At 39.4% G+C, this 14,590-nt stretch overlaps 2 protein-coding genes across 2 annotated transcripts; one reads left to right on the forward strand and one right to left on the reverse strand.

Annotated features, from left to right (window-relative positions):
- The first annotated feature begins 145 nt into the window (after window positions 1-145).
- LOC102227030 (transcription factor 15-like) lies at window positions 146-7,478 on the forward strand. Its single transcript, XM_023329202.1, has 2 exons — window positions 146-3,107; window positions 5,374-7,478. The coding sequence occupies exons 1-2, from the start codon at window positions 2,595-2,597 to the stop codon at window positions 5,407-5,409; spliced, it is 549 nt and encodes a 182-aa protein (XP_023184970.1). The 5' UTR covers window positions 146-2,594; the 3' UTR covers window positions 5,410-7,478.
- A 344-nt stretch (window positions 7,479-7,822) lies between these two features.
- On the reverse strand, window positions 7,823-14,040 carry LOC102223405 (basic leucine zipper and W2 domain-containing protein 1-A). Its single transcript, XM_005807363.3, has 12 exons — window positions 13,936-14,040; window positions 12,299-12,371; window positions 12,045-12,221; window positions 11,878-11,972; window positions 11,741-11,806; window positions 11,480-11,615; window positions 10,971-11,080; window positions 9,927-10,097; window positions 9,706-9,852; window positions 9,428-9,566; window positions 9,201-9,323; window positions 7,823-8,449 (listed from the first exon to the last, which is right to left on the reverse strand). The coding sequence occupies exons 2-12, from the start codon at window positions 12,360-12,362 to the stop codon at window positions 8,418-8,420; spliced, it is 1,260 nt and encodes a 419-aa protein (XP_005807420.1). The 5' UTR covers window positions 12,363-12,371; window positions 13,936-14,040; the 3' UTR covers window positions 7,823-8,417.
- Window positions 14,041-14,590: the final 550 nt, after the last annotated feature.

Raw genomic sequence — 14,590 nt, forward strand, 5'->3', positions numbered from 1 at the left:
GTGTTTCAGTAAAATCAGAAGGATTTATTCATCTGAAACAAGGCTTAGAAACAAAACAGAAATGTAACATTTTTATATTTGCATTTTTTAGGATCACAATAGAAAAACCACAAAAAATCTAAATTATTTTCTTATTTTTTGCAAAAATGTTTTTAAGGAGGTTTAATTAAAAAAAAAAAGAGTTAACTCATGGACTCTTTCCAGTTTTCTGAGATTCATGGTCCAGAAAAATATTTTAGTTATGTAGGAAAATAAAGTCATAATCCTACAAGAATAAAGTAATGAGATTAAAGTTGTACAACAAGAAGTCAAACAAGGATAAAGTCGTAATAAAACAAAAAAAGGGTTGAAATAACATGAGAATGAAATCATAATATTACCAGAATTAAGTAAGAATTTCTATGCAAAAAAGAAAATTAAAGCTTCCTGATAATCATTTGTTTAGGTTTTACAAATAATGGCAATTCATTTTTAAAACACATCATATTCAAATTATCAGATTTTAAGAACTACATCAAAAATCTACTCTTCTGAAAACTTTACAGTTTTCGTCTGGTATTATTATGTCTTTATTAATAATAAAGTTACATAAAAAGCTTTATTTAGAGATATGAGGAAGTTTTTCAGATTTTCAGGTAAAATTATTACTGGGAATTTACCGCCCTCTAGTGGCGACAGTAGAAAAAGACAAAAATATGACATGATGCGATAAATTTTCACTAAAACCACAAAAACAGGATTAACACTTCATTGCAACGCAATATTATCATTTGTTTCTGTGAAGATAAAGCATGAGCAGCAATAAAGTGGAGGCAACAAAGCAATATTTGCTGGAAATCAACAACTTGAGTGTCAGTGGGAGCTCCAGCAGCGGCAGCCCACATGAGGCAGATATTTATATCTGTCCCCAAAGATGGCACTGGAGCGGACGGCGGAGGGCACTGCCGGGTCCGGCCCGGTCCCACCTGGACTGTTCACTCAGCAGGAGCTCAGAGCAGGCGGCCAAAGTTCGCCTGCAGCCCCTTGGATCCCGACAAACAAACACAAACACGCTGAGCGGGAGGATCCACGGGTTCATCCCGTCTGAGTGAAGGATGCACTGATCAAACAGCTGGAGAGGAATTTAAAACAACTGGACCGCAAAAAGGTTCTGTTTATCACAGAACAAGACGTCTGTGTGCACTGCAGCAACTGTGAAGCATGGTGGCAGTAGCATCATGCTGAGGGTTTGGTAATTAAATGCATTTCTGGGTAAAAACCCACAAATGTTAAACTCTAACCTCAAATTATAAACTGTTTATAAAACAGAGTGCAGCTGATTAGCATTGCAAACGTAGCATCCAATAATGCCTGACCTTTGACCCCGAAACCCAGAGGAGTTACAGAGGAGGAAGTTCAAACCATCTCTACTGGGGATTTTAATCCCCAGTAACTCCAACGTCTTTCTGCTCGACTTTCTAGAAAGATTTAAAGAGGAGCAGCAAAAGCAAAAGAGGTGGATTAGCCGAGCTGATGGTGTTACTATGGAGCTGTTAGCAGGTCATGACAGCTGTGAGTCAAAGCAATGATCTTCAGTCAGAGGCTTCTTGAGATTCGTTGGAAGACTGACTGCTACTGGAGATCCTTCCTTCTCACATCTCTAAAGATTCTCAGATGATTTTTTGACGTTTAATTTCCATTTGGGGAAGAAAACAAAGTATTTTTGAATTCTGTCAAGATCACCTATCATGATGCTGCCACCACCGTGCCAAACAGATCAAACACATTTAAATTACAAAAGAATATTAAGACATTCAGGAAAACAATCAACTTTACTCCAAGTTTTCTTCACAATAAATTTTAGTAGATTTTTATCACATTGCATCCAAAACTTTAACATAACTGGGATTTTATAGGATAAAAAGATAATTGAAGCTTGATTGTAAAGTGGAAGAACAATGAGACATTTTTAATTTTTTACAGTCAAAAATCTGAAAAGTGTGGCATGCCTTTGTATTCAACCCCTCTGAGTAGAAGCAGCTTTTTGTGTCAAAAGATAAAAATTTCCAAAATAGGAAAATGTTTCACCTGAAAATAATAAATTTTAATGTTTTTTTTTCTACAAAATTTCTGTTTTGTTTTTTTTCTTGCAAATGTTCAACTTTTCAAGCTCCAATGTTACACAAAAATACTCTAAAATTTCTGAGATGAATCTGAACATTTCTGCGCTATTTTGGCAGAAATTTACTCCTCCATTTTTATTTCTTCTGTCCAACATGTCCCTAATAGGCCGTCGTACTTTCCTGACGTCATGAAATCCCAGCAGTTTGCAGGTTTCTAGTTGTGGGAAAAGTTGAACCAGCATGAAACCGGTGCAGTCTAATTTAGACTCCATCCTCCAGACCACAACAGGTGCCTCCACCTGTCTCCCCCCTTCCGCGGCGCGCTGGCCGTGACCCAGAAAGCAGCCGTCATTCTGCAGAAATGGTATGCAGCCCGCTCGGTTCGGTCACCGGATCGGCGGCAGCTGCTGAGCCCCGTCCCCCCCGGGGCTATTTTCACCCGCCGGATAAAGTGCCGCAGCTCGGCGGGATTCGGCGCAGAGTAGCGGCACGATGAAGTCCCGCACAGACGACTGCGCCTCCGAGCTGGACACCGACACGGACAGCTCCGATGGGAAGTCCACGGGCGGCTGCAGTCCGCCCCGGGAGTCCGGGGAGAGACTGGAGGCGGAGGGCGGCTGCCCGGGCGCGGCGCGCCGGCGGCGGCGGCGCAGGAGCGGCGCGGGCAGCGGCAGAGACGCGCGGCTGTCCGGCGTCAGCAAACAGCGGCAGGCGGCGAACGCGCGGGAGCGGGACAGGACGCACAGCGTGAACACGGCCTTCACCGCGCTGCGGACGCTCATCCCCACCGAGCCCGCGGACCGGAAGCTGTCCAAGATAGAGACGCTGCGCCTGGCCTCCAGCTACATCTCCCACCTGGCCAACGTGCTGCTGCTGGGGGAGGACTGCCGGGACGAGCAGCCCTGCCTCCGGTACCAGGACCTGATCCTGCACGGCCCCGCGCCGCTCAGCGGCCCCTCCCTGCGGCCCATCTGCACCTTCTGCCTCAGCAACCAGAGGAAACAGGTGGGGCCCTTTCTGGACCGCAGGGTCCGAGAGACGGTGCACCGATTTATCGGTCCGCCGATTCGGCCGATACTTGTGAGGCCGATCTACCTCAGCAAAGATCTAAAAATTAACCTCTGCCCTCCTGTGAGCAGAGGAGGGCAGAGAAATCATAAAAATTATACTCAAGAGTAGAACTACTTCAACGTATTTTTACTCAAGCAAAAAGTAGCCGTCCAAGAAATTACTCAGGTAAAAGTAAAAAAGTATTTGTTAAAACGTCTACTCAAGTACTGAGTAACTAATCAAATGATCAATCATTTCATATTTTAAAATTACATCATTAGACGGACCAAAATATAAAGTTAAGTGCAAATTTTGGTATTTAAGTACAAAAGTAATGCATAAGAAACTAAAGAAAAAATAATGTTTCCAAATCAGTTTCTTTCAATAAAAAAACTCAATAAAAATTTGAACAAAACTGAAGTGTGTCTGGTGAGTCTTTGGTTAAAATATGTTTGTTATTCATTCAGTGGCTAAAATCTGAATCAGCAGGTCAGGCTTTTTAAAAGATCGGCGATCGGCCAGAAAACTGCAATCGGTGCATCTGTAGTCTGACTGCGGCTCTCAGCAGGAAGAAACAGAAAATCATTTTTACAAAGTGCAAGTAGTTTTTAAAAAAAATGCTTCAAAACATAAATATTACATTAAAATACAAAAAGTTATATACCATATATGGTATGATTATTAAAAAATAATAATAATGAAAATGTTTATCATATTGTTTGTTCATCATTTATGGTGGACAAAAAAAAATAATCAGAGAAATCTGAAGCTTAGGAGTCCATTTAGGATTCATTTTGTTTTTATTATTATTTTAAATATAAAAAGAAAAAAATCCACTAAAAAGGAAACTTATTTGATTCCAGCCCCAAAAAGAATAAATCTTTTCTTTTCAGTTGAAAAACGTTTTAAATATTATTATGAATTTTTTATTAATGGTTTCTGATAAGATCCAGCTACAGAAACTTGCTGCACCGTGCCAGTAGGAGGCGCTCAAGGCTGTTATCTCACATATTTTATCACCAGAAACACAATAATGATGAACAAGAACAAAATAAACCCATTTCTACAATTTTTCATCAGCTTGGATGAATATTTAAACGATTAAAACACGTTTTTAATCACACTTAGAGCTCATCAGCGTTGGCCTGCTATATATGGGCAGTGATGATGTCACAGGAAGAAGAAGCATGTCTTGCTAATGCTAACTGAAAATGTGCAGGATGTTAAAGGTGCTAATTTGTTTCTCATTTTATCTGTATTTTTTTTATTTACTTTTATTTTACAACAATAAAAACTATTTCATTGGCCACAAAATTTTTAAAAAATCCATAAAAGCTCAATATAAAAATTTAATAATACAAATTTTACCCCATCTGGTTTCTGATAATTACTAAAGAGTTAATGAGATATTTACATTTTTGATGAAACAAATGGAGCAAACTCAAATATGTATCATTAATTATGTCATTAATGTATTAAATAAACAATTAAATGTGAAAGTTATTATTTGAACACTTGTATTCATGATAAACACACATATGTGATGCATTTTAGAGATTAAATTATTAAAATAATGAAGTATAATTTAAATGGTCATATTGTTCACTATATACCTGCTGCGTCTTCCTGTCCCAGCCTGACCAGTAAAATCAGGAGTTTATAATAAAACTGCAAATTACAAAGAAAAGAAGAAGAATTTGTCACCGCAGTGAAAATCTTAAATATTAAACATTTAAAGAAATTAATCTACAAGATTCAGTTAAGAGAATCTAAAAAATATTTGATTACCGTAAGAAAAATGTAGAGAAGTCACCAGCGGTCAGAAACAGGTGGGGGAGGGACAGTGCTTTGACTTGGATGAAGTTCACCTTCCAATATGACGACTAAATATGGAAATACAACATTTATGACCAACTTTGATGGTTTTTATCCCCTTAGATTCCCTCTTTACTCAGCTGATAGTTTGTTTATGTACCATTTCTTTAATCTATTGTAGTTTTAAGATTATAACTTAAATTTTTGGTAAGTTAATACCAGTGCATAATATCTGACAAAATAAAACACAAACCCATAGAAAAACATCTATAAAAATAATAAATGTATGCATTTCATCTCATTCTGTAGCACAGGTGTTCATCATTAGCTTGTATAGAAACCAGCGTCTTTATAAAGACATTTAAATACACAATGTTGGTTAAAAAACGTTTCTTTATCTCCACAGCTCAGAGATGGAGGGAAACACTCCTCTTCAGTGTGAAACGAAGCGGCTCTGGACAAACCCTGAGTCCATCTCATGTTTACAGTCTAAACTTTGTAAATACATATTTATTTTTTTAACATACTACAGGACAAAAATGACTTTTTTGGGCGCTTTCTGTCCAGCGTGGTGAGCTGCTGAACCTCAGTGTTTTGACTGAGACGTAACCTGAGCCCGTGAGCGCAGCTGCACCTGACCTGGGGCTATTTTGGTCCCCACCGATAGTACAAACTACCCCATGACCCACCACCACCAAGCGTACCTCCTAAAAACAAGCTGGTCACCTTCAGTGCAGTAGTTGCTGTCAGTTTACTGGTTTCTGCCATCAGCAGTAAGAAGGCTGTCTATTACTACTGCCTCTAGTGGTGGACGTCAGTAACTGCAACACTTACAGAACCAGGTAGTGAACTTTAGTCCCCAACAACCATTGGCTGAAGTTCTCAACATACTTGATAAATAATTGGACACACTGATATTCTACCAATCAACAAGCTACAAAACCACCAATTGTAGGAGAAAATCAATTGGTTACCTAAAGAGACGGGTTGGTTGGCCTGTTGTGCCTTGCAGGAAGAAGGTTCTGGGTCTTCCTTGTGCCTGAGTGAGTTATCTACAGGTTCCCTGAACAAAAACATGGCTGCTAGCTTTAATTGTTGCTCTAAACAAGCAGAGTGTCCAACTGTAGTTCTCCACAGCTACTATCCAGCTTCTCCAACACACCTATTTCCAATGATTGGCTTGTTACTATTTGGTATCTGTTTTGCATTACTGCCATCTACTGGTATGGAGTGTCATTACCAGGTCTTCTTCCTCTTGTGGCATTTAGTTGGCGATTCTAACATCTACACCAAATAATTAAAAAATGTTAATTAAATCCTTCCAACTAAGCCTATACACAAAACACAAACCTTTCCCTATATTTCTAACAATGTAGAATAATGTATTCGACTGCCTCTTCCCGATCACAAAACTCATAATTTCTTATTTTTCTCTATTCTATAGAGAAAAATAAGCTGTTCAGTTCAGTGTGTCCAAAACTGAGTTGATTTTATTGTAGATGGAAATATGAACCTTCAGTTATGCCTGCTGAAAATAATTCGACTGGGAAGCAATGTAATTAAAAAATTACATTGTGCTAACAAAAGGAATGTGTTCATGTGAAAAAATGAATGTGTTCATGTGAAAGCAATGGAAGTGAAAAGTTTAAACAAATGAGTCTATTCTTAACCAAAACGTCAATGTAGCTAGCTAGTTAGCTACACTGAAGCTGGTGAGTTTTCAATATGGCTAGCTAGTTAGCTACACTGAAGCTAGCTACTTTTCACTGCGATTAGACAGCAGGCAATGCTGAAGCTAACTAATTTTTGAGAGGCTAGTTAGCTTTCAATATATCAAACTGGCTGCACTGAAGCTAGCTAGCTAGCTTACTAGATGCAGTGGTAGATTAATTGTACATTTGACTTGTATGTAAAAGTCATATTTTTATAGATTAAGTAAAATATTTTCCAAAGTATAATCTATGAGAGAGAACATGTTCAATATCCAACATGGCTCCCTCTAGCTAGCAAACATCTATTATTTAAGAAAAGGCAGGTTTATAACTTTGATTCTGACACCAGAAACTCAGATGTTTATAAATGTGACATTTCTATCGTGGAGATTTTCTTAACCTGCTTCAAATATTTTTATGATTAGTCGTAACTTGATTTCACTGCACACTGTTCAGACATATTAACCCAAAGTGTTGAAAAGTTTACTACTGCAATGCTGCACAGTCACTTTAACAGCACACGATGAGCCTTTTGCACTTTTATAGAGAATTTAAAAATGTGATATTAAACTCATGTGGATCCCTTTGATATTTATAATACAGCACTAAACTATTACTGGGAAATTTTGCTCTCTACCTCAGATCTGTGTTTTAAATACGAAGGCCTACCTCTGATCAAAATTAGTAACAGGACTGTAACAAATACTTGAATGTCAGACACGTCTGTCCTTTGCACATTGAATGAAACTGCTTGAAGAAAAATTTATTTTTGTACGAAAAAATAAACTTTATCAACCTGTCTTTGTACATTTCTTTCCAATAATAATCTGAAGATTTTTTGACTAACCGATCACTAATCAATTAGAAAAGTGTTATCAATACCACGATTTTTAATGTACACTGATGTTTTACTCAAACACATCAGGTTTTATATTTTAGTAAAACTATATATTGTTTAAAATATTTATTATATGCACTTATTCATAAAAGTTTTATTAAACTAGCAAAGCAAATTAAGTAAGTGGGAGGAGCCTGTTAGTGGTGGGCGGGGCCTGATCAGACCAATCAGAACTGGTTATAAATAGCCTGCGGAAACCTTTGTACTTCTGATATATTGCGGTAAAATACAACAAAAACAGCAAATAGCGTTTCAATAATCTTTATTTCATAAAAAAGTCAAATTGGTTTATATCAGATTAAAGAAAGTATAAACTGACGATAATCAGGTAGCTGGCGAGGCGTTTTACAGGGCGGTTGGGGCGTTTCCTCAGACGCACTGAGCAGAAACAGGGAAAAAAGTGGAAATAAAAATAAACTGAATTTGCCAAAAGAAAAAAAAAAAAAAGTAAAATAAAGCAGGACAAAAAAAATAACTTTGGCAAGACCGATTACATTTGTCAGCCTTGCAGTCGCAAGGCTTTACCTTAAATATAAACCCAATCCTGCTTCAGAACCAAGAGGCTGAGATTACATCGAATCCTTGGATCCGGACTACAGAAGGCGTCGGAGACGAATCGAGAAAAGAGGGCAGAATTCCTGGTTCTTCAGATTCCCCTCCAGGACCGTTTGCTTTAAATACTACTGAAACGTTTCGGTGGCAGAGGTGAGTGTTTGTGGAGAGAAATCAGTAACAGGAGGTAGAAGAGGAAGGGTCAAGACATTCTACTGCTCCTGCTGCTACAAAACAAAACGGAACAAAAAAAAAAAAACAGGAAAAGCTCGTCTGGTGATGAAGGTTTCAGTCTGCCTCCTCTTCATCAGATTCAGACTCTGCAGGAAAGAAAAACAGATTTTTTAGTAAAAGCTTTTGGAGCCCAACTGAGGCCATGTTGCAACGTTTATTTTGATACAAAGGAAAAGATAAAATCCCCATTAGCTTTCCAGCTAAGTTTAATGTAAATGTTTTGCTTTAGCAACACCTGATGGTTTTGGGTCAGTTTGCACATCATGATGCTGCAACTGCCAGGTTTCATAGTGGATGTCAGGAACTTTGGACGATAACGAGTTTTTTTAGGTGAATATGAAAAGATCGGGAGAGTTGTGAGAAGTTGAAGCTTTCCAGTGTAATTTATCGTCCAGACAGGATAATAATGGTAGAGTTTAGAAACCGTAACATTTGCTTGTTTTTTAGAACTAAAAAGACTAAAAAAGCTTAAAAAAACAGCTTATAGACGAACCATTAGCTTGTAGATTGGAGCATTAGCTGCTTTACTGCTATAAGCTAATGCTACAAAGCACAAGCTAATGTCATTCGTTTAAATATTAGCGTCATGTGACTTGGTTCTATGTGTTTGAATATCAAGGTTATTTTTTGTATCAGCAAAAAGTTTTAAATAAAGTCAACAAAGATAAAAGTTTATTAGAAATCTGAGGCCTTGTCTCTACGGTTCGCTAGGCTATTTCATAAGTTTTCATCACTCAGTGAGAACAGGGCATCCATTATGGTCAGGATGTACATTCATATTCTTTTAATTGGTCTTTTTCTAGAAAGCTCAGTAAATTAGCCACTAAGCTAACGTACCTTCCTCTGCGTTCTTCAGCCACTCGACGAATTTCTTCATCTGCTCGAGGAAAACGCTCTTCCCCTTGGCGACGTGGGTTTCAGAGTACCACTTCAGAATGGCCTCTTCGCTCAACACGTCAGCTGGGAGACGGAAGACAAAGTTTCTCAAAGCGCCTGCTTCGACTCAGACTTAACACAACGGAAACAGGAAAACAAAACGCGGTGACTCAGAGGTGGAGGCTGACCTTTATAGAGGAGCACCACGATCTTCTGAAACGCCTTCATGAAGTGGATGTTGTCGTAGCAATACTCCTGGATCTTCAGCAGCAGGCTGAGCTCAGACAGACCCTGGGAGGTGAAGGCTTTCAGCAGAGGGCTGTATTGCTTCAAAAAAAAGATTTACAGGAAATTTTACAACAAAACTGCATTATTTTTACTTAAACATCTTTGTTTTGGTCATAGTTGGAGCTGTAGACTGCTAAATCGTGATACGTTTTTCAAAAATACTTTCCCTGCGCCTCACCTTCAAGTGTTTGATGGCTTGTTCGGTCACCAGCTCTTCCTTCTTGTTCCACTCCACGCAGCTCATCACGCTGGTCCAGATGATGCCGATCATGCCCTGCTCTGACAGGCCCGCCTTCTTCATCTCCTCCCTGGTGAAGGTGATGATCTGAGGAGCAGACCCCGTCCGGTTACCGCCCGTTTCCCTCGCTGTGGGTGGAGTTACAGCAGGAGGAAGCTCACCTCTTTCTGAGGGTCTCCACGCGACATCATTTCCTGGAGCTCCTTCTGCAGCTCCTTGCGTGCGCCAATGGATTGCTGGTTGCGGGCGAAGTCGGACAGCTCCTTCAGCCCGGCGTCGGTGAAGTACTTAGAAAAATGCTCACAGCTCCGTTTGTTGGCAGGAAAGAGTTCCTGAAGGAAAAAAGATAAAACCATCTCAAAGCAGGCGAGGTGAGACGCAGCTCAGGACAAACTGATGGAAAATTCTCAGACATGGAAGCTATTTAGCCTTGTTAGCTAACATCATCGTAATTTAACTATCTGATGTCGACAAAAAGGTCTGTTGAGGTTTGTTGTTTATGTCACAAAACACAGGAGCAGCAATTTTAATATAATTTTAAAAAAATCTAAATTTTATTTCATAATTAAGACAAATTAATTTTTAAGTCATATTTAAGTATTTAATTCCTGATTCACAAATAAAATGCTGCATTTAGCCTGAACATAGAAGTCCAGACAAACAGTTAGCTTGGGCAAATTTCTTCCTTTCACTTAACTTTCCATTTACATTCTTGAATATGATATAAACAATCATTGTAGCCTACTTATTTCACAGTGAACTATAGAGTTAAACCTGAAGAGAGAAGTTTAGACCTGCAGTTAATTTGTGCAAATTTGTTCCTTCTACTTAACTTTCCATTCATACACTTTGATATAAACACCGTTTGTAGCTAACTTCTTTTAGAATGAATATTTTGGAGTTAACCTCAGCAGAAAAGATTAACCCTGCAGTTAAACCCCTGTGGAATATATTTACATAATAACTTAGCTTGTTATTAATTGACAAATTAAAGCTAATCTACTTCATCCAGATTCACCAGGAGAAACTTTTCTTATAAAAACAGTTTAGTTGCCTCAACATTTTAAAAATAATGTTGATTTTCAGCTTAATATTCAGACACCAGGTCAACATCTGGATTTCAGGCGGCTCTTCTGTAAAAACACTGGGCGTTTCCATGGTTACAGGAGACGGCGAGCAGCTCCGCCGACTCTGCGGCGTTTTACCATCAGCCTGTTGTCCATGCCGACTTTGCGCAGACTGCCTGCAACAGAGTTGATGTCCTTCTCGTTGATCCACGACTTGAACAGCTTGACAGCAAAAGCTGCAGAAACTCCTGGAAGCAGAAGCAGAGCCGGTAGAAGCAAATTACATTTACTCAATTAGTTGCTACAGTAACTTCTTTTATTGAAAAAACAGAGTTTTAGGAACATTTTTCATTTTTACTGCAGTTTTAAACTGAAAGAAACTGATTTGGAAAAAACTATTTTGTTATTTTTGTCATTTATATGAATTATTGTCATTAAGTAAGAAATTTTCCACTTAACTTTAGAATTTGGTGTCTGATTATGTAGTTTTTAAATATTAAATGATTATTTGATCAGTACTTTTTACTTTTACTTGAGTAAAAGTATGTTGAAGCAGTTCTACTCTGGAGTGAAAGTTTTGGGCACATTCGGGTCAAACAGAGGAACAGGAAGTGGTGACCCCCAGCAGGAAGTGGTTGCAGCCTCACCCTCTTTGACGAGGTTCTCGTTGTAGAGGCTGCTCAGGATGGAGGCGGATATGCTGCCGTTGGCCAGCAGGATGCCGGTCAGCATGGCCAGCTTGTTGCGCTCAGACTCAGTGAAACCCTTTAGAAACAGCAGCAGCTGCAAACAAACAGCCGCAGCGTTAGCTGGTGCCGCAGCGCTAGCTGGTGCCGCAGCGCTAGCTGGTGCCGCAGCTGCGTTGCGGCAATAATCCACTCCATCTATAATCAGCTGCGCCTCCTCACCTTCTTGATCTCCTCCTCGAAGCCCTTCTCCAGGTACTTGTAGCGCCTGATCAGCTTGTTAAAAACCTGTTGAGAGGAACAAAAACCTCGTCAGCGTCCGTCATTTCAACCCGCCGGAGCGCTGCGTCGCGTCTCACCTGAGCGTAGGCTTGCATGGTCTCCAGGTCTTCCTGCGCCGTAAAGAGGCAGAACTCGGTGCGGGTCATGTCGTCAGACAGCGTCCCGCCTGGTGCTGCAGGACACACGCCGCCGGTTAGCTTTCAGGAAACTCAAACACAAACCGTCGCCGGTCTTTGACACTTACCCAGCATGCCGCCGGCCACCAGGATGTCGAAGAGCGTCTCTGCATACCGGCGGTAGTCAAGTTTGGCGCCAGAGGCATCAAGGAACTTTGCAACCGCCTCCAAATCAGTGCCAGTTTGATTCAAGCCTTGTACGATACTTTCTTGAAACTGAGTAGGGTCAAATCTCTCCTTTTCATCTGCGAGGGGTTGAAATAAAAACGTTAAATCAGAGGAAGAGAAACGGAGGAAGAAACGCCAAGAGGACAGCCGTTACCTCTTTTCCTCGTTTTGAAACGCTGGCCGGTTAGCGTTGGCTTTTGCTGCTTTTGATTATTCATAAAAGACACCTGGGAGGAAATGAAGACGGCGGTTAGCAACCAAACTCCAACAGAAGAAAGTCTTTAAACCTTTCAGACGCTCTGCTGCTCTGTTTAACAATAAACGGTGAAGGAGAGCGCCACCTTGTGGAATTAAAAGGACGTGTGGTCAATCCATTCAACACAATCTGACCATATTCAAACTGATCACACTGCAGCTCAAACGCCTCAACTTAGCATCTGATTTACACATAAATTAACAGTTTTCCTTCAAAATTTACTAAAACCAACAAGATTTAATATTTCTGATAAACAGCAAAACTGAAATTGAACAAACTGGATGGAAGATGAAAAACAAACAAAACTCTATTGGTAAATTTGTTTTAAAAATAAACCAAATTAAGGAGGAAACTTTTCTAAATGTTTTTAAAACAGTTTCACACACATAAAAAAACATCTGACCGTTTAAATAATATTTAAAATATTAATATAGTTTTGCAGCAGAAGAAAAAATGTTGCTTTTCAGATTTTAGAAAACTATAAAGAGCTGATTATGCAAAAAAGTAATAAAATATTTATAATTATTAAAATATGTTCTACAGTAGCTGAATTTAACAAAATACAGACTAATAATGTTTACTGGTAATTTAGTATCAAAGGTTTAAACTTAATGTAAAATGTTTGAACTATCTCAACATTTAATTTATATATGTATATATATATATATATATATATTAGAAAAGTCTCCTGATTCCGTTTCCCGTCATATTTTCCAGGTTGACCTGAATTTCCGGGCAGTTCGGGTCACTTCGTGCCACCTGACAAAACATGTCTTCATACCGAAGGTCTTTACAGTAGTTTGCTCAATAATTACCATCAGATTGTTTTAAAACGCACCACAAAACTGTTTTTAAAGTTATTCTATGTAAAATGACGCGAAACAACAGATTTCAGTCCCATTTTTCCCCACAGGTGAGGCTTTTAAAGGAAGGAGGCCAAACAAAAGGCGACGCTGGGAGGTACAATGGAGCTGGTGGGTGTCGGGTCGTGATTTCGAACAACTGCCGTCATTTTCGGGCTTTTTATAAGGAATTGTGCGTAAATCCAACGAGGAAAGACATCAGAAATATTCCTGAACTATCTGATTATTTGTAAGATTGGATCATTTCATACTAAAGCCGGCTAACTGAGGGATTAGCTCAAGCTAACTTCGGGCCTCACCATGCGCCGGGCCGCTGTTTGTTAGCCGGGCCTGCTGCGTTACTGACCGGGCTTACATCACCATCAATCTTCGGTCCAAACCTCACTGACACCTAAAGACAGTTAGTCTGTACTTAAACACAACCTGCCGTCGCAATGTCACGCCAATCCGCGACACTTTGTTGAGGCGGAGCTAAAGAAAGCGTGAGCGCAGCTAATGCTAGCAGTAAGCTAACTGAACTGGAGGAAACAGGATTCGCCCTCCGGTGGAAAAAACCCCGAATCCAAAAAAGCCCCTAAACTTCGCTTACAACAGCTGGTCAGACCTGCCGCCGGTCCAAATGACCAACCCGTAGTTCGGAGATCAGTTGAGTTTGCTGGTGAGGATACTCACCGAAATTAATGCAGATAAAAAACGGTTGTGAACCAGGGGAAGTGAAGCAAGAGTCGAGTCTGTGAGCGGCCCAAACAAAAAGACCTTCCCGTCAGAATCACAGCTGGCTCCGCCCACCGCGCATGCGTGGTTAAAGGGGATGAGAAAAGGAGGATTACCAAATCTTTCAGTCCACCCAAAGCTCAAAGTTTACGTTTTATTTTCAGTTTATTGTGTCTAGTTATAATATATGTCCGGTTTTGGTATGTTATTTATCTCATTATAGATTTTTACATTTTTTCCCTTTTTTGTCATATTTAAATATTTCAGATCAGCAAAGGCGAAGATTAACTTTACGTTTTAAACTGTGCATTTCATACATTGGGGTGATCTCTAGTCATTAATACAAACTGTAAAAAAACTGTTCATGTGTAGCTAAAGCTATTAGCATGAAAGTAGTTTAAATAAACATTTTCTGGACATTTCACATGGTCATATGCTTGACATTTTATGGATGCGTAAAATTAAAATCAAACTCAAACTGAAAGAATAAAGAAAATCAGTTGAATAAAGTTTTTACCATAAAGTATGACGGAACAATGGGGCTCTAAATAAGCAGCAAGGTTTCAGACAGGCAGTTACCCAAACTTTGGAAACGTGGAATAAAAATCTTATT

This window comes from Xiphophorus maculatus, chromosome 24 (assembly GCF_002775205.1).
Source record: "Xiphophorus maculatus strain JP 163 A chromosome 24, X_maculatus-5.0-male, whole genome shotgun sequence".
In the NCBI taxonomy this organism is placed as follows: domain Eukaryota; kingdom Metazoa; phylum Chordata; class Actinopteri; order Cyprinodontiformes; family Poeciliidae; genus Xiphophorus; species Xiphophorus maculatus.